The sequence below is a fragment of the Varroa destructor genome, unplaced genomic scaffold (genome assembly GCF_002443255.2).
Source record: "Varroa destructor unplaced genomic scaffold, Vdes_3.0 BEIS01000002.1, whole genome shotgun sequence".
In the NCBI taxonomy this organism is placed as follows: Eukaryota; Metazoa; Arthropoda; class Arachnida; order Mesostigmata; family Varroidae; genus Varroa; species Varroa destructor.
Window position 1 is genome coordinate 32,290,728 of NW_019211455.1, and position 25,592 is coordinate 32,316,319.

Here is a 25,592-nt window from a genome sequence, read left to right on the forward strand (position 1 = left end):
TAAATCATATTTTTGCTCAACAATGGCAGCGAGCGGCCGATCCGACCCTGTTATTTTACCATTTGGATTTTTCTTATGCTAGATTATCTACAGAACAGTGTTTATAAAACGGGGCAAAACATCACAACCTGTATTCGTGACGTGACTAGTAGATGCTAAACTATAGAAAAACGCGGTTCGCAAAATTGAATCGATCTGAAACTTCTCCTGTGCAATGAAAAGTCTGGGCTTGGCTCAAAAATAGAGGTACACACAAAAACCCGTTTTACATTTCGTGGATGTTTAAATCCAATACAGATTTTGATTTGCTCGGAAGATAGCGGAGGACGTGTCCAGATTTCATTTTGATTAGGGCAGGCGTAATTTTTTTTTTTTTTTTTGTATCTCTTTAAGAATGAATAATCCATAGAAAATCCATCATACAGTTACCTATAGTTCTTGGTACGACGTATTGACCGCCAATATTAAATCGTTCATTTACATCTTCAAATCTAGGTAGAGCTATACCCATTAATAAGGGACCTAGAGTAGATCATGTTCGGTGGTTGTTGAAATAAGGGTTTCTTTAATATTTCAATGAACGCAATGCTTCGGCTATGAGTGTGTATAATGACTGAAAATTTGTACGTTTACTGCTTCTAACGGATGTACCTCAAGCGTATGACTGGTTTGAAAGTGCTAACAACAGGCAATGTCTGCATCGTGCAGCCTGGTTGAAAGGCACACAAAAAAATTTACTAAACTGTGTTAATAGGAGCTGTTTAGCTACTCTCTGTAAAAATACTTCACATTATAATGCTGGCCGTTTTCGCCATGTCCTGCGATTTAAACGCTTGTCCGCAAAGAGGGTTATCCGTTTAAATGCGAAAAAAATTATGCAAAATTCCAGTCCACTAAACAATGATTGTACTCCATTCAATATTATATTCTTTATGTATACTATACGCTAGTTGAAGCCTATGGGTGATCTAGACAGGACAGGGCAAAGTCAGTGGAGTAATTATAGTATGAACAACTGATTATCTAGCTAACCAGCGTCAATATGGGTCTGTCTGGGGGTGTGGGGGGTGAAAGGATCGCGAAGCTGGAATTCATTATCATTCATCAGCGACTATGCATAAATCGTTCAGAGGTAAATAGGGCTCTACGAGCATATTGCTCAATTTCATAACAGTATAATAGAATACACCTTAAACTGTCACCTACACATTACAGAGCCTTTTTTTCCACCTTTAACAGTGAGCCTCTGAAGCGAATCATAAACTTAGTTCTGTTGAATTTGTAGTACCTTAATGCTGACACAAATCTCAGTTACATTAGAGCATAAACGCGTCTGCAGGCAGCAAGTACTGCGGCCAACTGACTGATTTTGCAGTGGTACTAATAGCTATTGACGGTCATCACGCAAAGCCCGATGATGGAACTACAGCCCCTATTTTGGAATGCATATATAAAATGCATAAATGTATGATTTGGGCAGATCAGTTAGTAAGATCTGATCAACTATCGTCATTTCTTTGACCAGTACAATGCAATGCTACTGTGTGGGCCCAGCTGATGGCAGCTTGCGTTCTGTTGGCTTACTCCCGCATGCTTGCCTTTACCGGACAAGGACGGGGCGACAAAAGAGCAAACCACTCCAGCTACAGCAGCCGCGGCAGCGACAACGTCTCCAGTGTAACACCAAAAATGCGTTCATTTATTCGTCTGTTATGTTTACTGGCATTATTCAGGAACGAATGGAAGGGAAATTTTCTTTTTGAAAATCGTCAAGGGCCCGGTATAGCCTGCTTCATGTGAAAGTCGTGTCTCCTTCAATCTCGTGCTATTCTAAAAGCCATACGGAAATCTAGATAATGCATTGTTATAGCTCTTGTGCACATTTACTATTGCCACTTGTACAGTCCGTACTACCTCTGTCGGCAAGCACCTGCCCCCGGTTTCATGTCGGGTTCGGCGACCACGAGTTTGCTACAGAAGGAAGAAGACGAGCGGCAAGAACTACATTTCACGGACCATAGCGATAGCAGTGTTACCAAGAGCAGCAGTAAGGCGAGCAAATTGTATCTATTAATCATCCTCGCACACCATAAAGCAACAACATGGCATGTTTGCTCCATTAGTAAACGTTGCTTTATAAACTTCGACTTGTATCATGCATTTGTCTGTATGTAAATACAAATATTTCGCTCTTCGCGTGCACTGTGTGGATATCCAACGGTCCTCGCAAATCCATCGCACGCTGCTACGTCTTTTTGTCGTCATCTTAACTATAAACAAGTCCCGCCATCATTTTAACATTTACAGATGTCGCTACTTTAAATTGCTACATCAACCTATACGATAGTACATCTATAAGGCAATAGCCGTTACCTACCATATCAAATTTGAAGCTAAAACGTAAACGACTGTAAAGAAAATATAAGATAATATAAATAAGAAAATATAAATGTTTCACTATCGGCTAAGGTAGGTCGAAATCTCTGACCTTCTATCAGTTCTGCCACATCGAAATGACACCCACCCTGTAGGATCGATTTCTGACCAATGTGCAACAAACTTGAGTGAGTTTTTATTAAATTTTTGGAAATTTTCAAATTTGGAAGCCCGAGTCAGTTTAAATATCTTTAAATGCCATGGGCCATCGACCCAGGCGAAAGGAGGATCCCGCCAGCAGGGGCCATAACATATACCACAAGTTGTTGTTAATACAATTGTAGTTTTAGTTAATCTGTGTTAGGTGAATTGCTATTCAGTGTTTATAACGTCATCTCACTGGGGCCCACGTAAACATTTTGGTTCAATTTAGATATTCCCATCTGCAAATAGTGATTATGTAGAGGTTTCACCAGTTGAAAAACACTTCATAGCTTGCATAGGGAATGATCGTGCAGCAAAACGACATCGTCTGGGATTACTTAATCGCTGACGACGTGCGCAGTTTAGGGGCTATAATACGTACAATATAGATGAAAAAGGAAAATCTTAGTGATAGCCAAGTCGGCAGAAAAGCTGCTAGCCTTACTCAACCGACGTGCTCAGATCTGGACAGGAGCGCGAAGCATCTTTACCGAGATATTTTTCATAGGGAAGTATTTTCAAAGTAAGCAAAAAGTATATCAAGTAGGAGGGATTTATACGAAAAACGCGTTGTTATAAGTCCAGGTGTCCGCACCACACGAACGACTTTCGTAAAAATGTCTAAAGGGGCCTCAGACGATCAAATTATCAGTAGAAAAAGCAGATAAGTAGGCTCATATTTTTTCATTCAACCAAGAAACGTTTCATTACATGTACGACCTTTCGGGTAGATTTCCTTATTTATGCTCTGCGTGATATATATATATATATATATCACAATGATTTCGTATTATACATTTCAAGTTCTACTATCGTCAGAGTACTTTACACACTTTGTCAACCACCCGAGACGCTGCTAGTACGTATTATAACCAATAAGAATCACTATATCCAGCACAACCGCTAACAGTTGTAGCTGCCAAAAGTGAATTTCCGTTCACCGACACCTTCCTGTCATCGCTACGTTCATCAGGCTTGTTCATTCCGCTTCACGATGGGTAAATTTTAGAAAAATGCTCGTTTTCGCGCTAAGACGAAAAATAGTAGACCCCTGCTAGGAGATGGAAACGGAGGACCAGGAATGGCCCCAGGTTTTCGGCGTTGACCATACCTTATACACAACGCGGCAATACGGATGCATTCTACGTTCCCGAATTTCTGCATCTTTATACACTATTATTTACGTAGACAAGATTCAGGATCTTTGATTCGTCACAATCGTTGTGGCCGGATGCTTTTTAGTTTTATTCGAACGCAGTACCTTTTTTTTTTTGATAAATTTTCCAGAATTCCAGATTGAGAAAACAAGAGGGCATTCTATGTTGATCAAAATGTACTCTTTTCACTGCTAGTGATACAATAGCTTTGTCCACAGTAGCAACGATGATTAGAAAAACCGAATAGATACAAAACCGCCATTGACCAGCAACGGTCGCTTTACTATAATGATCGTTGTTCTTGCAGCCCCAGGGTCTCTTTGAAGCCACACATAGTCGATCAGATGCGGTTGTCCTGTGGATGCTTTACACAGTGACCAAGATGTTGGGTACGACGCACGCCAAATCATATGCGCTAATGGCAGCTGGAACGGTTAGAACAGTAACACCACCATTATCAAGAGCAGCATTACATTGTACGTAATATAATGCAACTATAGTCAATTATATCAACCGTTAAGCAAGCATTGTGGTCAGCTTACCTCAAAAACAAGGTAGAAAACATTTGCCTTATATTAAAGCAGTATTCGATTACATAATTTGCTTGTCCACAATGTTGCCCTTTTGTAAGAAACTAAAAGTGAAAAGTCTCCTATTCAAAACAGTAAATCTCATCTATCTCATAGAAACTAGGAACTTTCCTTACTGGGTTGTCTTTCAAGGGCAACTGCTTTCTGAAAATTCAATTTTCTGCCATCCAAATCCAGCTTAACAGATTCGAACTGGAAAATAACTTACTTAATATGCATCTACAGTAAATACGTATTTATTCATGACGTTTCTCCACCCCTTATTCAATCAGTGGATGATGATGCACATTCTATTCGTTGGCGCTGTCTTCGCGGCATGATGTCAAGTTTTCGTATAGATCAGCGGAAAAATTGTCTCTGATTTCTTAAATCCTCATTTATGGTGATCAAGGTCAGGACCCTCGTGGCCGACAATTAGTTCCGCGTAACGCCTATTAGAGATTAGTGCCCTCAATAAAGACTCCGTATTTAAGCAATAACGTACAGCTTCCTTAGATTTGTGGCAGCTTTGCGTGTGACCGACAAAGGAAGCCAGTCAACTCTAGTATTACGATTTGACCAATTTTTTCTTAGCTGACGTATCCAGCCGTACCAGTATGACGGGACAGATTTTACGTTTATGTAGTTGCGTCCACCGGGTATCTAGTATTTTGTATAAATGCCGTTTTTTCTCAATGTCAATCGTGACTTGTACGGAAATATTTTCACTATGAAGGTTGCATACGTTTCTGAGAGCTTTCTATTGGTATCAAAATTAATCTCCACAGAAATATCGAATTTTTAGTTGCTCATTCTTTGTTAGATAAGCAATAATCGGCACCGTCATATTATTAATGCATTAGTAAAAGCAGATATACAGCGTCAGGCATCGCGGTCTCTTTAAGCAGTACAGAAAACATAGCATATTGATACTCAAAACATGTATCTATTGATAAAATGAATTGTTATTATTATGAATACTATCTAATTTCAGCATCTGATAGTAAGTCCACCTCATTGTTAGTCCCCCATGTACTGTACCCCACGTTGTAACAATCCTTTTACTATACGGCCTGCTCTTTTGTTTATCAATATACGAAAGTTTTTTTTTATTTTTTCATAAAATGTAATCCAGTGCAGTACTTTTGGTCGCTGGCTGATGAGAACATTTGTACATAAAAGATTTCTAAATGGGATGTTTTTAATTTGCTAAAAAAATAATTCTAAAGGCTCAGATAATACCTTAGAATCGTGAGTGGGATTCCGCATAGAAGAGATGTAAGATTTCAAAACCAAATATCCGTTTTGTCTGCTATAGGTAGCCCTCCTAAAGGTATCTAACTTACATGTTAAAAACAGTTTTCTTGGACTCATAATCTTCACGAGATTGAACAAGAGATCTAGATTTTTACTACACGTCGGGAGTAGTTATTTTCACAATTTTGCATTCACTAGATAAACCCCGCTCTATTGCTAGAAGAAATAGCGATCCATAAAAAAATAATCTGATTGGGGTGTTTGATCTCTCTGTGAATGCTAATGTTCCCGGCTACTTTATTTATGGCCAATGACGATGTACATTTTGTTTCAGGAGCTTTTTAGAACTTTACAAACCTAAGCCATTTAAAAATACGAGAATTAACCGTGTATTTTTTTTTTTATTCTAATCACAAAACGGTGATGCCTGTTTTTTTGCAAGCTTATATAACGCCATGAAGCTATTGAGATGTCTTCGGTGCAGTTATAAGTAGGAACGAGTGGGATTTTATCACGCCTGCTTGATAAAATCGCGCTGCGCCTCGAATACCACACTTGTCAGACCCTGCGATAGTCAATGTATTGTTGCATCGGTTTGGCATTGGCCATACCAGCTGGGGGTGAGAACTCGATGCTGCTCCAGAGTTAGTCGCTATCCGAAGCACAATTGCAAGCTCAGGAACAGGTGACGACCGTGGGTGGACCACGAAGTTACGAATGTCCCGAACCTATCGTCTGAACAAATGATCCCCACGAGCACATCATTCACGCGTCATCGGCCTACATCGCCAGGCATATTGCCACTTGGACTACCATCAAACGCTTCATTATACTTCTTGCAGTTTAAATACGTTCGTCTATCATTTGATCTTCTTTTACGAGTCACTGAGTTTAGCGTAGAATAACATGTATACAATGAATGGGTATCATGTGTAGACATGGATGGATCAAGGCAGGAATGTTTATTGCGGCAATTAGCGTGTGAACGTGAATACACGTCGCACAGCGAAATGCGCGCTGGCAACATATCCATTCCGCTTTCGTCTTCCGTCAATTCTGGGCCGTCCATTGGCGCTGCTGCTGCTGCTGCTGCTGCCGATGGTGGCGCCTCAGTTAGAACGACAAATTTTCGGTGTCATTTTGTATGATGTATAATATCGAATAAAGCTCTCAAGTCGATCGATGGGCCATTGGCAGTCAATGGCACTGCGCCTGTCAGTTCTTTGGCGATGTCGCTGCGGCCGTTACTACTGTAGCTAGAACAATATTTATATTGTTGAGTATTTGGTTTCGCCTCAAGGCGCGTCGGGACTATCGTCGCCGGACCGTTTGCTATTCCTTCCGGCTGTTTCGGGTTCAAGCTAGTGAACACGCTAATACTCGGCGGCGGCAGTAGCATTACCGCGGTGAGCAACAGCAACAACGTGAGATCAACGCCGCTATAGTTGCCTCAATTCGCTCGCCGCTTGCCATTGAACGCCAGGTGCGCGTCGCCCCGTTTTTGACGACCGCGGGGCACCCCGGCGCGTCGTAATACGCGAAAGACTGAGTAAATAACTATGTCGAGCCGTTGCCACCATCGAGTGCCTCCCCCGAAAATGTCCTTCGAAGGTCAAAAAAAACAAACGACGACGACATCGTCGAGTAGTAGCAGTGATTGGACAACTGCCCCAACGGGGCGATGTTGAGACAAGCACCGAAGCGCGCAAAAGCAGAGAAGCAATATTAACAGTAAACAGCTCAAACATACATGTCTGTACGGGAATTTAGACGCATAAATTTCGCCGGATCAGTGTCCAATGAGAAGAGAAGCTGCCGTTAAGGCTGGGATGCAGAGGAACTAGGACAAAAGGGTTCATCACTGTTACTGACGCTACAGCGGGAATTAGAAAACTGCGAAGCATCAACTGAAGTATCGTATCGACGAGAATGACCATTTCGTTAGGGTGGTGGTTCTCAGATAATTATATTAACTGAGTTGCTGGATACCGAAGAATTTGCTCCTGATGCTACCTTAATGGATAATAAATTGAAAAATATTTTGCCATTCACACGAATTAGAGTGGCTTAATGTTGAATTGTAGTATGTGATTACTTAGAGGCAGCGTTTAAGATTTATCTTTTTATTTAAAACAAGTTGAGTATTGTGTTTTTACAGGCATGAGACCATAGGCCTTTGTTTAAACAAATGATTTAATGGTGTGCAACATTTTTAGAAGCGCATAAGGCTAGCCTAACATAATGATTATAGCCAGATATTTTTGTCACACATTGAGAAATTTATACTGCATTTTAAAGTACTTTTGGTCACATTAGTGGTCAAACATTTAACCTTGGTTTGTTTCACATTTATGCACTACGTACAAATATTGGCAATCGGACAGTACCTCAAAAGCACCCATTTTAAACAACTATATATACTATATATATATATATATATATATTGAGGCGGATACGGCAGTATTTTCGGACTGCTAGGAAGTTTTTGTAAAGTGACAACGCTTCTGGGTTAACTCACATTTTGTGGGCAGGCACATATATAAGGCACAATAATACATATTATTTACAAGCAAATGAGATGTTTCAATACCATGCGACATGTGCAAATTGCATAATTTAATAATGAAGTTATTTTACTGATTGAGAACAAATTGTAAATCCTCTGCCGGTGCCTCGTTTGGGTTCACCCATAGACATGTTTCTACATTATGAAATATCGGCATATTTCTTCATAAACCCGTAAAGAAGCATAATTTCATTGTTAATTAAGCCTATTGAGCTCGTGTTTAAGAAAAAATTAGCGTCTTGCTTTGTCTCTCAGTATACTGCTCTATGGATATATACCACATTTATAGAACGTATTTATCGTATATCAGTACTTTTTCTTATTGTTCTCAAGGTGTATTTACTACTGTTTCAGTAGAGAAAATAAATTGTCGTCGTTGTAAGCACATGGCAATAGAAAAATTTGGCTGTGCCACAAAGCTTTCCTTGGCATGATGCAATAGCAAATCAAACTGGAACTAAAAAAATCCGGTTGTGCCCCAAGCACACAGATAGCGCATAGCTTACAGCCCTTTCTCGCTCATTGGATCACATATTAAAGAACAGGCCAATGGCTCAGCTGATCTGACCACTCGTTGGCCTTATTGCAGCCCTAGTTAATTTCAAGCAAGAAAAATGCCTTTTACTAAAATCATCGTCAATTGGCCTCTCTTGCTCAAAGGGCGCTCCGTTAGTACCGCGAGGTGTTTGGCAATTGATTATAAACTTATTCGATGCTTTGGTCGGTTAGCTCGAGATTTATAGGCAGCCAGCGAATTCGTTAAGTCAAGGAGCAGTGTTGCATTAGACCCTCTGGCAACGTTTACCGCCTTCCAATCGTTCAAACTCGTCAGACTGCTGGAGAATTTTTAGCCAGCTCGATTACTACTTCTTGACTGTTCCTGCACTCACATATGTAGGGGCAATGTACGCTTTGAAATGCCATCATAGTGTTGTTTCAGCCGTAGCCTCAATTACAGAGCAGGGCACAGAATTTTTAATGTGTGTGTGTTTGTGTACGTGTATGTTTTAATTAAAACACCTTCTTCTGCATTTGCGGGTAAAAAATAACGACGGCGGCGGCGGCAAGCACCTATGTCCTTCTAATCGATAACGAAAACCCGCACGTATGTAAATCACAACAAATGTAAAATGCTGAAACTTTAGTTTTACCTATATAAATCGGCTTTTGTATTCGGAGTTTCGTTTGTCCGCGAACGCACAAGGTTTACTGCGCATGCTGCCGAAAGATGCGTGAATGCCGTGTTGACCGCATAGATAGTTAAAGCGTTGCATCGCTTGTCTCGCTCTCAGATTGTTTAATTTCAAGGTAACGTGAAGGTTACGTGTCACTATGTACTCCAGATGCATAAGAAGTTGTGATAGATATAATGCCTCTCCAGTACCATCTTTAGAACATTTGGCAAATTTCTCAAATGGATTCTGCAAACTTAGGAAGAACCCATATGATAGAAATTGTTTCAAATGGTTCTATAAATACCCTAATATTGAAATACCATGTTACTGACCAGTATTTATAATTTTCTTTTTTTATAAAGTTTTCGATGATTGTCGGCAAAGGCTAATAAATACAATTTGATTCATATTCAGATATTTAAGTAGCTTTTGGCAGTATACCTACGAAATGTTTGTAGGCTTCGAAGCTGTTCTCACTTCGCCCAAACGAACTTAGCTTTAAATACCTTCATCAACACCCGCAAACGTGCTTAACCTGATAGCAGCGATACTTTAAGGGAATAGGATTACAGCAGATGATGGAGTCTTAAAGGTGCTAAAGTCCTCTCAGACTGCAGGTGTGGCCCAGACTGGTAACTTAGGAATTTTTCCAATAAGATGAAGGTTGTCCTCTCCAGAGACGATTTAGTTATTGCCGAAAGCCGTCGCTTCCATCTGCAGCAGACCCTAACAAGGTTACATTTTGCCGTCTCGAATTAAACTCATCTATCAACATAACTAAAACCGAGGCAATGAAACTGAAATGAAGTGGCACAGTTATGATTCGTGATATGCTGTCTTTATGGCAAAAAGCTGTTATATGTTAATAATAAAGGTTGCTGCTCTGCTACCAAAGTTACGTTCAGCATATTACAGAAAGACTCAGGAGGATCTTGGTAGCTTCGTCTTCAACACCTAGTTACCGATCGTTCCTGTTAGCCGCTTACGACTTCGAAGTTTACCGTGTGCGGGGATAGTTTAATGTGGGTTGATCTCACAGTGGAGAATTTCGAGGATTTGAACACCGAACAAGGGCCTCGTTCCCCGAAAAAGCCGTGCGATTCTACTAGACAACCCGAAACAAATTTGTCTACTTCCTAGGGACGATGTTACTGTTCACCTCCATTGCCAGTTCAGTCTATCAGCAACCCCAGCACTTCAAGAACGCCTGGTAAAATAAGATCAATCCCGAACTGCATCAAACGGAACCATCATAGACAAGATCAAGAGTTCTCCTATCTAACAGATGTGGAGTGATACGCTGTGCAGCAGGCGGTTTTTATCATCGCCTACACAGGGTATAGGAGTTCCATGAACTTAATAAAAAAAGCCGTCATATGTAATGTATAGGACAGCAGGTAAAGCTTGACGTGCCAGGTTGTGTCTAGAACGTTACCTGAAAAAGGTGAGTAAATGAACTTGACTGATATGTACCATTCCAAAGAGTTCTTTCTTCTCTGAAATTTGTAAATTTATTCTGCTATGAACGCACTGTTACGTCAATTTCAGACACCAAAGATGGAGTGCACTCCAAAGAAGTGCCTTTTCATAACCTGCACCCTGTTGTTTTTTACCGAAGAAAAAAACTGCTGAAACAATCTGGGTATTTGTACCATGTACAGTGAGATCTATCAAAATGGAGAGACTGCTCCAAGGAGTTTCCGAAGTTTAAAAATAGAACTTTGGATTGGGAGGGTGCATCCCAACTCAGTCGACCTGTTCGAGGTTAATGAGAACCTCAAATGGCAGAAAAATACGTCAGCTAGCCGAGGAAGGAAACTATTGTGATGTATCCATTTTGTCAAAAACGAAAATGCAAAAAAGGGCGCGCTATCTACTGGGTAAAGCGCACAAAGAAATACGATTTTTTATTGTACTTTAACATCTCTCTATACAGCCAAATTACAGGTTTCTACATAGAATTATGACCGATGAAGAAACAGAGAAAGGAATGGGTAACATCGGCAGATAAGTTTAACCTGAGAAAAGCCTGGTCTCCATCTCAAGTAGGTGATTTTTTGCGTTTGCTTGAACCAGATGGGTTCTATACAGCAAATGCTTGAGATGAAAAAAGGACCAACCAAGATCTGTGTATGGCTTAGCTTCGTCTAGCGAATGAAGCTATCCAACAGAGAACAGACCCGATAGACGAAGCAACGTCATCCTCCTCCACGATAGTATCAGGCCACACAGGATGAAAGCTGTAAAAGAGGCAATACTCTCCAAACATCGCTTCGTTGAAGATTATCTTCGTTTCCGTTAAAACTCCATAGCTCTACATTATACAGTGAAGAAAATTTTGAAGCCGGGATCGGCAAATTTTTCAACACCAGAGCTGAACATTTCTGACGAGACGTAATAAATAAATTGATCTAAAGATGCGAGAATATCGTGGACAGCGACGACGAATATGTAATAAACCAATAGGTTGCTAGAATTTTACTAAAACCTTGTAAAAAAGATTAAAAAAAATGGAAATTACTCATATTTTAAAATACTATTCTTAATGAAATTTGCAAATTTTAATAATAATTTTAAGTACTAATGAGCGACACATAGATTAGATAGTATTGATCCGTTGGAAAATATATCCAAGCTGTGGCCCCTACAAGGATAAACTTGTATCCAATGTGATTATTAAAATTAAGTCACTGAAAGATATTAGCTGAGAATAAAATAAACCCACGTTTTTAGAGGACAACCATTCAAAGTTTCTAGAAATTTAGCTTTAGAAGTATGTTGTGGTCAGGCTTCGAAACGGGCATAGACACATTTTGTTTCGTGCTAGGGCGCCAGTGGTCTGATGGAAACCCTATGGCGATATCGGACGTAAAACGTAGACTTCAGAATAGAGAACTTCAGCTCTATGCATGCCAACAATTATGAAGGATATTTCTAAGTTTAACTACAACGTAAACGTGTACGTTTGTTCCATTCAGAAGTTATGAATGTTTGAAGCCGCACCACGTTGAGCCTAATGATATCCCATACATAGTAATTTAATGGGTTTGAACCTAGGTTGCTCGGTGGCCATATGCTTATTTGAAAATCTACTTAGATTCTGAGATAGTCAACCTTGCATTAAGCGGCTAATATGGTCTACTGAAAGATATATAACGTTTACCACGTTTTGGCATAATCTCACGGACACGAAAATAAATTTCCTCGATTACGGTTTTCCTTTTCCGAAAAAAGTACTGTGACATATGACGTCCCTTTCGCCGGGCGCCACACTCAAGCCATAAGCATTGGTTGTGTCCTTTTTTCTGGAAATTACACAAGCTTACACAGCGAGCAATTCAGAGACTATTTCTGTGTTTGATTTCTCTGTCGGTGCGACAAGGATTCCAAAGGGTATATGTCCGATGTCTAAGACACACGACAAATACACGAGCTACTCGTAAAGGATCCATAAGATGATAGCCAAACCCAGCTGAAAATTCCCGTTTAACAACCTTATCGAAAATGGTTCTGTTTCTTGTCTGTTGTGGATGTTCGACTGTACCACGTTCGAGTTTCAGTAACATGCTCGTTTGCTATGTCGTGCATTGTCGATATGAAGTTACCGAAGGTACTTCGCCCAAGGCGAGGAGGCAGAGTCGTAGGTTAGCTTTGTTGTTGTCTTTTCTATCATGTATACATACCAGTTTGTTTTCATCTTTTTCAGAACGGACATGTAATACCGGTTCTAGACGAACGCATTTGTCAAGCCGCGCGCAAAAAACAATCCAAATTTAAACGGATCGGTCTGTAAAGTTAGAGATAAAAGCTACCTGCCATGTTTTACACCTATAATTTGAGTTTCGTACTAGGTAAAACTGAGACCTAGAGCTTTCTCAAATTTGATCTACAAACGGCATTTTTGAGTCGCTGACTAGTAAAAATAAACCGCTCAAGCGTTCACTAGGTACCAATGAACAGAGGTTCCAAGATCGTGAAAGGTCCATAGGTCGAGTTACTGCATGGCTTGAATATGATAGCTTGTGGGGCCGTCAGAAACGTATAATTTTAATGCTCTGTAGTAATATGCTCCCTCTGGTCTTTCTTAAATCTTCTTCAGTATACGAAATAAGAACCAGGTCATTGTCTTAACGTGTAGCGAAGCAACCAAGAGTATGCACTTCAACATACTATGCTAACTTCGGAACAGGCATAGGAAATGTCTGAGATGTTACTGCATGTAGCAGCATCGTTATGATACACCGCTGTTGCTAGAGAATTAAACACAGATTCATTTATATATTTTAGTCACTTCCCTAAGTGGAGTTTGTATTTGCTGAAAAAGGGAAGCGGTTAGCCGACGTGTTCCATCAAAAACAAGCGGCACTTGTTAATATTTGAGTGTAAACGGTTGGTGGGGTCGTCGGCATATATTGGTGTGTTATTAACAAATCGTTACGTGATTTGGCTTGTCTTCACTATGCGCTAGATTCAACGAAACACAGTCAAACAAGAAAGAGAAATACTAAAATACATGGCAATCTACTTCGATGATGTTCATCATGAAGCCCGATACCGTTTAATTGATAACTCCTTGTTTATACAGTAGCATCACGTATTATTCGCAAATTTCTTAGCTACCAAGCTATTATATATACAAGAAAAATTCGTATCTAATCTAAATTTATCAAGTACCTTACAAAGCTCGGAAACTACATGTATATTATGTGCTTCACCGTATTTAAAACTCTAGTAAGCCATCAGCCATCTTCTAGCCGACTTTGATTCTGTCTATATAGTTAAATCGTAGTTTTTTTTGCTGCACAAAAGACCTGACTCCGTCAATGAATCTTTCTTTTTGCAATGAACTGGCACTTATGTTATGCTCAGAGGTGGCAAATACATATCTGCTAACTTTTTTCTATAGAACTACGATCATGATGCGCAGTCTCCAAAAATATGTGGGCGGCAAAAATCGCATTATTATAGCTGCTCGTTGCTTTTTGAATAGATATTTACCTGGAACTACTTTATGACGACCTGATGTACTTCAATAATTCCTAACGAGGAAATTCTGAAACGGCGTCGTGCATTTTGAATTCACTGAGGCAAGTGGGTGCTGTGGTTGAAGTTCAATCAATAATACACCTCTGCGAAATTTTTTAACTCCGCGCTATTACTATGCATCGGATGCGCCAAACTGAAATTTTGGTACCATCACCTGTACCATAAAAAGGCATTTTCCAATTCATGATATAGAATTCAATTTATTCGTTCTCACAATATATCTGAAAATGAAGATCATAGACATAGATTTAAGCTACGTTTATTTTCTAACGTTCAACGCTCGTCTCTGCCTTTTTCTTAGCGAAATCCATTTATCTGTTTTTGCCTCATCTTTTACTATCTCATTAATTGTGCGAGCATATATATATACGCACTCCTTTTCTGTAGATCCATTGTTTTCTCGTCTCCGATCTTTTCATTAAAAACAACTTAATTAATGTTAAGCAACTTAACTTCACAAGAATTGATATGCACTAATTAACTGCTCGTTTTTAATGGAACCACTTTTCACTATTGCTGTTACTATGGGGAGCGTTAACTGCAGTTAGCGACAAGTGGAACATTAACGAAGAGACCTATGGAATCTTCAACGAGTGCCTACCGCTAGAGCTGGTTCAATGGGAGTCCGGATGGGGATCGGCTATCAACGGAATTTCAATCGATGCTATCGATATCTGGAAGATAACGATGGTCATAATGATAGAAAGAGACGGCGGAGGAAAGGTAAAAGTCAAATGGCTTTACCTAGGTCCAACTTATGTACGTGATATTGTTTAGTCTCGAAGTAGTGATCTGCTTTGTTTGATTCCAAATTTTGTTCTTGATACCATTACCATTGACGGCTGCTGTCAATGGGGCTGCCTTCTTCATAAAGTCAACTAGACCCGGAGACGTGTACGGCGCCGTCTGACAATACACAGATTATCTATGGGCCCTATCTGAAACCTGACTGAACTGATCAAATCGCTCCTTGAGAACTCTCTGCATGGACGCTTCATATGTTGAATGATCGCGAGACATTAGCACAGTTGCGAGGCAATGTGGTATGGCTAGAGATATCACTTATTTGTGTGTCGACACCCTGAAGGACTGAAACTGGATGATCCGCTTGCCAGCAATGAAGAAGCGATAGGAAAGTGACATCGATTAAAGTGTATAGCATTTAGGTATTAAAAAATAGATGTTCTTATATGGTTTAGTAAAACCTGCGCTAGTAAAGTAGATTCTAGGCTCACACATCTTCCCGTATAATCGCTTTGTGCTAACTTCCTGTTCATATCTTTATTTATCTACAAAATTTGGGCTCACTTCGGATGAAAAACCCCGAAAGCGCCGAAACACAGCCGGTTTATTAGGTAGTACGATGAAAAGCGGCAAAGATAGACCCAGATTATTGTCTGAGAAGGGCGATAATGAGTTCTCGATGGAAGAAACCTACACGACGAATAGACAATTGATAAACAACAAGATATTCAATACAGGGTTTTCATCATGTATTTAGCCAAAATGATCTCATAGCAATGACTTTAATGCTTTAAAATGCTTGAAATTATAAATAGTTGTAATAGTAATACCTAACCCAGACGATGACAAACTATAGGCAAAACTACGCACGGACGTACTAAAGATAAACATCATAGTCTAAATAGCTTTTGCTATGATATTTTGACAGGAAATCGTCATTACCTCTCTTTCCTTTCAATCAGAGCAACGCCAAGGACCATGAGCAGTAAACTCAAGAAACGAAATCAATACAGGTTTTTTTTTTTTAATTGACATTATCATACTCGTTAAGTCAAATGTAAAATTCACCTGTGAGTCTCATAGACACAGACGTTCGATCGACACCAAATAAGAGGCCTTCGACGTACGTTTATACCTACGATACACTTTACTTTTAAATATTGCTTTTTAAGCCTTTTTAGCAGTGGTACCATATTTTATCAAACGATGTCATACAGCTGACATGTTTTGTTATGTTTGCTTCGATATAGCTGAATGGAATTATCACGCATTAATCATCACAACATTATAATATAATTGGATATATATACCACCGATTTAGATCGTCTACACATTCTTGTCATGTGGTTTTCCTCGACGAAAGCTCAGACAACAATCTTACAACATATCCGATGCATATATGCTTTGGCTTATCATTTTGTTTCTTTTAAGGATCAAGCCGACTTCTACTAGTCTGTTCCGTCATAGTTTTTTCGTCGTTTATCCCTGTTCTTAAGCTGTTGGACCTTTTTCGCCGTAACGTTGCCCTCGAGCGGATCAAGCTCTGGCTGTAACTCCCTTAGTAAAAGGCAAAAATAGGTTTTTTTTTTCTTTTTTTTAATTAGGTCCACGTTTTGTTACCTGTGCTCCGATAGCCGTAGCTTTCGGTTCCCTCAAGTTTCTTACTAGCTGGGGTAGTCGTAACAGCTAACTTCAGCTCAAGCTTTTTGCGACACATTGGCGAATTTCTTATAGCCATGTTCTCTTCTTAACAAGTCATATAACAACGCAAGGGGTCTATATTTAACGCGGTTGTTTTAGAACTGGCTGCCTATAGGCTTTTATTTCATATGGCAGTTTTTCATAGTATAACATACGAGATTAAAGAGAGATAGCATATTATTATAAAAAAAGAACATTCTTTGAAGAGCCAAAACTGTGTAAAGATGATACAGATAGTTTTCACGAAGTTCTCAAAGCATATTAGCACATTGCATGTACTCATGGGTAAGCCGAGGCTGAGTAGAATCATGGTGTGCTTATCGTTTATTTTCAGAGACCTTCACAGGACTACTGATTGGTGACACTGGATCATAGCATCGTGATGGAAAGGGTGCGAATAATTTTTTTCCTGAACTTCTTGCTGATTTTCCGCCAGAAGAAATGGTCTCCTTAGCGTATAGAATGGTCGCTACCGCACACTATCTACGTCAGAAAACCCTGTTACGACCTCCGCAGTTCAGTCTCGACATGATAACCGATATTTAACCTTCTAACTGTCAGCGATAGACTAAATTTGAGGATGGAAAATGTAAAGAAACAATCAAATAAGAAGATCTTTACGTGCGTAACTGCGTAAATGACTCGATAGTTCAGTCATTCAAGTCGCAATCATTTACGCTTTGGAAATGCGAAAAAACATTATGCAGACAAACCCAGTGACCTGCATCGATCACTTGCGTTACTTGGGTGACACGTACCAAATGCTTTTGCGTTACTCTGTTCACGAAGAAGAGAATATCCCTAAGATTGTAAAAAAGCGAATTGTTTAAAAATGAACCTCAAAATTACCCCAAGCTTTTGATGAAAAATCGTATGCTTCTTTACGGGACGTATTTGCGACAATGACAGGAATTAGGTGTATGATCCAAGCTGATATCAATCTACCAGTTAACCGGTTCTAAAGATGTTGCCCCGAACACTAACACCAATGAGTTCCATTCGCTGAGAAACAAAGTCCTTTCCCTTTGAGGACAGCTTTTCAGGTTCTCAAAGTTCAATCACTTCTAGCGCTATCATATGTATTTTGCTTACAATAGGTCTTCTTTGATAAAGTTCAGGTATGACAGTCGACTCCGGCCATATTTGCTATACGTACCGCAATGTACGTCCAAAACTAGGATCACTGTTATAATCGCCGAACAACGTATCTCCCGATACGCTACTGCGTAATAAAAATTTCAAGAAGTTTATCCAAATACCTGCTGCAAAACATATTGAACTCTTTCTATAACATGTCGCTGTTGTCCTTGTCTCAAAACTTTCGTTACGCGACGAGTAGGTCTTGCAGTAGAATGTCTCTTTGGTAACATTTTATATGTCGACGTAACTATGCTAACTGAGTCCTTCCTAACAATTTACTTTTGAATCAGATATTGGTTCATTCATACCAGCTCTATTTGCTCCATCGCGTGCTACACCCAAGGGACACCTAGCTTTCAGGCTCCTCTGACATGAGTTTCGGCCCAGGCCGATATAGACCTGAACAAAGTTGCCTTGTTGCGAACAGGTCTTAAGGACAAGCCGGCTTCCGGTAAAACTACGAAGGGCTGGTTCGCACTAAAAAACGGCACCTTTTCAACTTGCTTCTACTTCCTTTTACTGAAGCAGATTATTGAACTGCTGAAGTTACGCTAGATAGTGATAATACGATTATACTGAAAACTCACCGCTTGCACTTTGTAAGCGCGTCCACAATAATTAAGGCCAAAATAGCAAGCCGGCAAGATAGGCATATTGTTGCGACCGCTGTGACAGGTTTTCAATAGGCATAATTAATTCTACATTTCTCAAATATAGATATAATACTAATGGGAAAATAGAAGCTGTTCGTAGAATATTATATTAATAATTATCAAATGAGGCAATGAATTGAATAATATAAAAAAATGTATCAGCCTTTTCTTGATACATTCCTACTAGGCTATGAACCTTTAGCTTATGAACCGTTTAAATTCTTGATTTTAAAAAAGGATCATAAGAACTTTTGCTTTTATTCAATATCAAGATCGAATCGTATTAGTGGGACGGTGTAATCGAGCTCATCGAGTCGATCTGCGGCTATCACAGCCTTCATGTACTTGCTGCAAGTAGGCAATGCGTTTGAGCTGGTAAGTATCGATTTTTTCACTTGGCCTCGCCTGGAAATTTAAATATTATATACTATTATAAGGGATTACTTTTTTAAATAACTTCGAGCATATGAGTCGGAAAGGTAATTCTGCAAAACACAATGGTCACGCTACGATAAGGAACAACCCTCGATGTATGGGGGTATTACGTCATATGAAGTCGTCCCTTAGCACCGAACCTCTATCATTGTCTAATTAACAGTTCTAATACCTTCCACCTACAACGTCAGTTACATCGACCGTAATTTCTCATTCATCTTCGTCTAACACTGCGCGATACAGTTGATCCACCCAGTATGGAGGCAATCTGAAATCAGCTACTTTTTTTTTTATATAGTATTTTCTATGTATAATATATAATAGTAATAACATTTAGCTCACGGCTCGTACTGTATACATGACAATAAGCTATGTTCCGTTTTACTAGTAACTGGTTAAAATGCTAGTTATTATTACAGGACAACCCATACGTATGTGCAGCAATGTAAAAAAACCGGGAGCATTTTTTATTTTATTACATATCAATGTACGACACTGTACTAAAGATGACTACTTGGAAACTAGCAAACACACATATCATGCTGTATGCAAGAGTACATGCAACTCACAGGAACCTGTATAAGTATTTACCATATATTGATACCAGTATAGGATCCTAGCTAACTCAGTCTCTTGCTTTGTTCAGTGTTTGTCTTCCTGACCGCCAAATAATTTCACTATGTCCACCGTCATTTATCGTTCACTGCTTCTAGTGATTTAGTCTACAGGTACTTTAAAAAAGTGACAGGTGACTCAGTATTATAATTAGAAACCAACAAATGAAAGGCCAAGTTTCACCCTCGAGATTTAGGGAAAATCTAACAGCTTTTTCTTGTTTTTAGTTCTATCATTCAACAGTAAGAAAAGGCATTAAAGTGCGCATACTTTTAATATTACGTCGTGTACCGCTCTTAGGAATTGCTTCAGAGCCCAGCACAGAACCCGTAAGCCTGGCCTAAGACCTAAACAAACTGACCTGATTCTAACATTACTTGGCATGTACTGTGGCACTAAAGAGAGAATTAACGAGCTGCTTGGTATATAATTATTAAAACTTATTCAATGAACCACGGAAACAATTTTAACATGTAATTATCACTAATTACAGATCTATTTTCAGGCAAGTGGATTTCGCCGTAGGGTAATTACTGTCGTTTGGGTGCTCACTTCACATAATGATCTCTTATCTATAGTCAGAATGGTGTTGTTGACAAATAAACGTCTGGTGGGAATTGCGTATTTCTAGGAAGGCGCTCAGTTGCGGATCTGATGATGGCTTGCATATCACAGCTTGATTTGTATGTAATTAACTCATCTTGACCTATCCGATCATCCCCATTTGCTAAATCAATATGATGTCTTAGTACTACTAAGCTGCATTGATATTCAGGCACATCTACGGGTCCCGTCGGTTTTTTCATAGTACATCATGAACTATAACCGAGTTTCCTAACTAGAGAAATTGGCAAGCTTGAGTTACTACTAGCTCGATCCATGACCTAAGACTCAATAGCCTTGTTGGAAGCTCTAGCCCGAATTTTATCAAGCCTAGAACTTTACTCTGTCAGCGACTAAATGGAACCATTTAATTTAGCGCTTTATTATTCTGGAACAGTAAACGAAGTCGTTTTATGATTTTAACACAATATTGGTTAATCTTTGTTCTAAATCGACATCGGTATGTCGTCTCTTGTATATATAATAGAAATGAAAGAACTAGCCAGGAAAAAAGTACGCGATCCTCCAAAATCGTATTTGGCTTGAAGTCGAAGGCTTCGAACTCGGAAATCCAAATGATACCGGACGCGAACTAATTAACACTACCTTCAGAACAAGTAACACCTAAGGATCCTATAGTAGCTTCACAGTTGTATCTAGTGCAACTTTCAGCTTTACCAATATTTAGCCTACGCTATCATAAACAAATTGCTATTCTACTCAACGGTGACAGCATTAGCGTACGTTTTCGCAGAACACGGAAACGAAGAAGGTTTTGGCGATATTCCGATGACACAACCTAGCTGACCGTAGTAACAAGAATAACAGCTAATAACGGTGGCTAACGTGCGTTTATAATAAAGATAAAATTACCGCGCCTCAGGTGTCATTCGGTAAGAGCAGCAATATAATCGCGTTGCGGTGCCCCTGTACCGGTGGCATTAGTGGTGTTCTGCTGCGAATATCATGAGCGACAGTAACAGCAGGGGCATACTCGGCAATAGCAAAAAACCCTGAAACGTGCAATAGCCTCTGCCCAGACGATGCTGCGCGATGAAAAGCCGATGGCATCCATAACAATAAGAACTGCAACAAAAGCTGCGAATATCTTGGACTGATCGGCTGTAACGCTAATGATGACGATGTGCAGAACCAAGGAAACTGAACCACTTCTAGCTATCGGCACTTGTGCAAACGCTATGTAGATATATATATATATATATATATATATATATATATATATCTATCAGAACTCACATGTGTAAAAGATCTTTCTATGGATTGTGCCGAAGCATTTCATAGATATTAAATAATACAACCAAAGTGAGTGTTTTTGACCGGGCGTTATCAGCAATAATACGCTTCCAGAGACGAATAGGCCGTTTGATAGGTACAATGTGATTGTTATTATTGTCATATACATCAAAGGGGGTATGGGTACAGCAAAGGGGTATGACCGAAAGTACTAACAGGCAATGAAGATTTGAAGCTTACCCAAATTTTTTTTAAGTCGATGTCCCTGAAACCAATTCGCGCGATTTTAAGACCACTGCACCAAATTTTGTGCTCGGTTCAATTATAACGAGGAACATCATAAAATCGAAAACATTTAAAACGTATCCGTTGACAGTTCGGTTATAGATTAGAGCGGCGTTAGGTCTTCAAGAACCGGATCCGATGCTTCCGAGTGAGCGTCCTTTGATGTCGGCACTGAGGAATCTTCGTCTAGAAATCGTGTAGAGGTTTTGATTGGAGTCCCTGCTACTGACCTGTCCTCGTCATCTTCCGAGGAAGATTTTAAATCTTTAATATCGACATATGGTTTTGGTACCTTGGGTGCGCGTGGCTTCAATGCCTTTGCCGGTGGTGGAGATTTCACCTTACATTTGTCCTCTTGAGGTAACTTCTTTGCTTCAGCTACTGCGTGTTTAACGATCGCTGGTTGTGTGGGAACTTTCGCTTTGCGGGACGGTATTGCAGCTTTTTTGTGTTTCCCAGTTATTGGCGATGGTATTTTGACAGGTTTTCCCTTTATTTGCCGTAACGGCGCTGGCTTCTTGTCTTTCGCTTTCAAAATAGGCTTTGCCTCATTAGATGCGTCTGCCAACGACTTATGTGCCGGCTTACGTGGTGCTTTTAAACCTTTAACTATTGCTACTGGTGGGTTTGTTACAAAAGATGGCCCAGGTCGCTGAACAACATCCTTTTTTTCAGGTATTGCCTCTAGTCGACTCGTTATCGGTTTGATGTCACTGATTTCTGGCTGTCCCTGTTTTGCATCGGGTGTCCCTTTTAATGACTTCATCTCATTAGCTGCTTGGGCTGGTACCGTTCTTAATAATGGTTCTTTAAGGGACCCTTCCACTAACGATGATTGCATATTAGGTGGCTCATCGGGCGTTACCATGATCGGCTTTGTAGGTTGTATATTTAACGCTGTTTTTGTAATTGCCCTACCTGAAGGCTGTTTAGTAACGGCTTGCCTGGATAGTGCTTTCAATACCGATGTTTTCAAGAGCACGCTGATAAAGGACGTAACATGCTTCATAGATAGCTTTGATGATTTTGGGGATAATTTCGGAGAGTATTCTTTCGTCGGTGACGAGGGTGGTTCGGATTCTAATCCTGCTGATCTTTTGTTTCTGTGAAGTCCTGTTGATAAAATCTGTTCGGACGCCGGCTGTGATCCTTTCGGTGTTTGTACTTTGCCATCATAAGAGGATTTTGTTATCAGAAACTTTTCAGACGTCTCCTGCAATTCCTTAGTCGCTGGTTTCTTAGAGACTGTTTTTGATCCTTTTAATAATTGTTTTCCTGATCTGGAAGAGATGTTTAACAAAGGTCCAGCAGATAGTTGTTTTGATGCCACGACTGCACATTTTTTATTCACTGTTTCTGATAACTTCGGCAGTTTTTCCACCTCAGAGTATAACATCTTACCCGTGAATGCGAGGTCTGGCTTCGCTGACTTTTTGGGTTCTCTCAATGTTTCTTGCGGCTGAAGTGTTTCAGTTTTAAGTTCCAGATTACTTATTAGCAATCCATCACTCAATGGGGGTTCTCTTACCACAAGCTCTCTATCAACCGGTATCAATGATGTTGCTTCAATTTGTGCTTCAGGTACCAGCTGCAACACGCCCTCTGGCGGCAATTCCCACATAACATCAAGTCGTACGATCTGATCTTGTTTTTCGCTTGAAAGAATGCAATGTCCACAGTTTGACATTGGTATAATGGCAATCTTTTTAAGACTGATGCTTTTGTCCACACGATAATTATATAACTCGTAGCCAGCTGGGAGACCCTTTGCCCAATCAAATTGTACCGTTCTCGACAGATCTCTTGCCAATATAATCTCATCTCCATGTCCAAACCAAATACGAAGTACATAATCATCGCACCCAATTTGAGGTTGAAGTTGAATCGGCCGCTTTTTTGAACCTTGTAAATAATCTAAAACTAGATTTTGAAGTTCGTCTTGAAGTTCATGTTGTAATGTGCTGACTGTTTGGTGATTACGAGTCGTAGTCTGTCCTTGTGAAGGCAAGACATAATCTGCATGCAGCGTCCATAGTTTTCGAAAGGTGAGCGTGATTCTACCGAATGCTAAGTTGAAAAATACACCGTGTGGGTTTTTCTCAGGACCAAACCGATATCTGATTTGATCAACTACCTGATCTCGCTCGTCTTTCGTGACTAAACTTGACACATCTTCTATGCCCAGCCTTCTCAATAGCTCTTGAATAATCAACACCTAAAAATTCATACGGGAATAGTTAGCAAATTGAGAACACACGTCGATTGCAAATATATATCCTCTGGATTCTTTCATGTGTGTGAGATCGACGACTAACCATGAGAATAAGACCGTAGGCCTACCTAAATAGAAAGTGTACATTCGGTGTAAATTGATGTATCTATACCGCAAACTCATTCAGGTTTGCTATGATTAATAAGAGACGACGTGGCTTTTTCCAAAAGTTGGCGTCGTTGATTATTTGTCCGACTGGGTGTTAATAACCCAGTATTACATGAAAAGTAGTATTTTTATGTTGAGATTCGTGTCACTATCTATATAAGAACAATAGAACCAATGATTGTGTGAAACGATATATAGTGACGCGTCAAATATGCTGCCGCTATAGGAAACTCCGCGGCAAATCTAAACAAAACAACGATGGCGACCATATGGTTTCTCATGCCCCAAAACGGTTAGATTGTCAAATCAGTTTCTAAATAAGCCTATTATCAGCTTTCGTTTGTGCAATCACTAAATGCTAATGGTCGCGTATATAATGCCCAGATTTGATAAATCATTTATCAGAAGCAGTCAACACTTGAAGGCGTAGTTTTTTGGTCTGCTTACTTCCTTCGGTTCGTTCATCAAGACTATACAAAATATCACAACATCGAACTAGTAGATTAGATTTGAAATAGGCCTACCAAGGTAAAATAGCTTGAATCTGATCCTATAATGTGCGTATTGTACTTAATTCGGGTTACTTTACCCTTGCGTCACAAGGCGTCTCAAAAAGGCATAGCACTATTTTAGTTTTTCCTGGTCCTGATGCTCAGTGTTGTCACTCCTTCATTTTTTAAAATCTTTTATCACTTTTTTTTTTTACAAAACCCAGAAAGTGCTATTTTGGCACCAATAAAGTACTGCGGATTGCTTCTCAAAATGCAGTTGATTCAGAGACACACTCTGACGTTATTAATAATAGCTACCCTTAAAATAATTGGTAGGCAGTGCTTTAATAGATTAGTCTATTAAGAAATGATATTCCTTTTTTAAAAAGGGGGGCAAAAAAAGGGGCGGAATAAAAACAAAAGGAAGCGGTGGCGTGGTGAAGGGTGAAAAGTTAGAAATTTTGTTTGAGAAAAACTAAGTCTTATACATATTCTTTATCTAAACGTTGAGTATTTAACTAGAACAGGTTGTTTTACTGTCTCGTTTAATATAAATCTAATAACAGCAATACTGTTTTTTACATTAGGCTTGAGTTCGGCTACTCGATTGTGACAGAAATCGATCTCAATCGAATGTCTGGTCATTTTACTTCAGTTTGTTGAAATTTGGCCGTCACAAAATGCCCTACCGAAGTTTGTGTGTGGTGCAAATCATCAAGCGAAGAGTAACGAGATAATTGACGATAACTCTTGTGGTGGCAGCGTACGTACCCGACTATTATTCGCCCAGTAGTTTGCCGGAGCTAATAAATTAACGATACATGATATGGCATCAGTGATGAAATCGTAGAAGTCACGCGGTACTTGACGTCTGGGCGTGCCCCGCAATCTTCCTTGCATATGCCTTTCGTTTCTGTATGTCGGGTAATACATGTATCTTC

At 39.7% G+C, this 25,592-nt stretch overlaps 2 protein-coding genes across 4 annotated transcripts in view; one reads left to right on the forward strand and one right to left on the reverse strand.

Moving 5' to 3' along the window:
• Positions 1-18,065, forward strand: part of LOC111243723 (uncharacterized) — a 38,021-nt gene extending 19,956 nt beyond the window's left edge. Inside the window, exons 3-5 of one of the 2 annotated variants that reach the window (XM_086981482.1) lie at positions 14,895-15,073; positions 16,023-16,107; positions 17,130-18,065. In XM_086981482.1, the coding sequence (XP_086837608.1) occupies positions 14,895-15,073; positions 16,023-16,076 (233 nt within the window). In that variant the 3' untranslated portion in view covers positions 16,077-16,107; positions 17,130-18,065. The remainder of the gene's footprint in view (positions 1-14,894; positions 15,074-16,022; positions 16,108-17,129) is intronic. The other variant, XM_086981483.1, reaches the window with a different exon arrangement.
• Positions 18,066-18,870: 805 nt separating this feature from the next.
• LOC111243722 (uncharacterized) lies at positions 18,871-25,592 on the reverse strand. 2 transcript variants are annotated; one of them, XR_002670587.2, is made up of 3 exons: positions 25,423-25,592; positions 21,736-23,995; positions 18,871-18,993 (listed from the first exon to the last, which is right to left on the reverse strand). XR_002670587.2 is itself a non-coding variant. In XM_022789708.2 (2 exons), exons 1-2 carry the CDS (start codon positions 25,549-25,551, stop codon positions 21,884-21,886), a joined length of 2,241 nt encoding a protein of 746 aa, XP_022645443.2. In that variant the 5' UTR covers positions 25,552-25,554; the 3' UTR covers positions 21,638-21,883. The 2 variants fall into 2 exon arrangements, 1 of the variants encoding a protein (XP_022645443.2); XM_022789708.2 differs by lacking the exon at positions 18,871-18,993 and having other exon boundaries at positions 21,638-23,995; positions 25,423-25,554.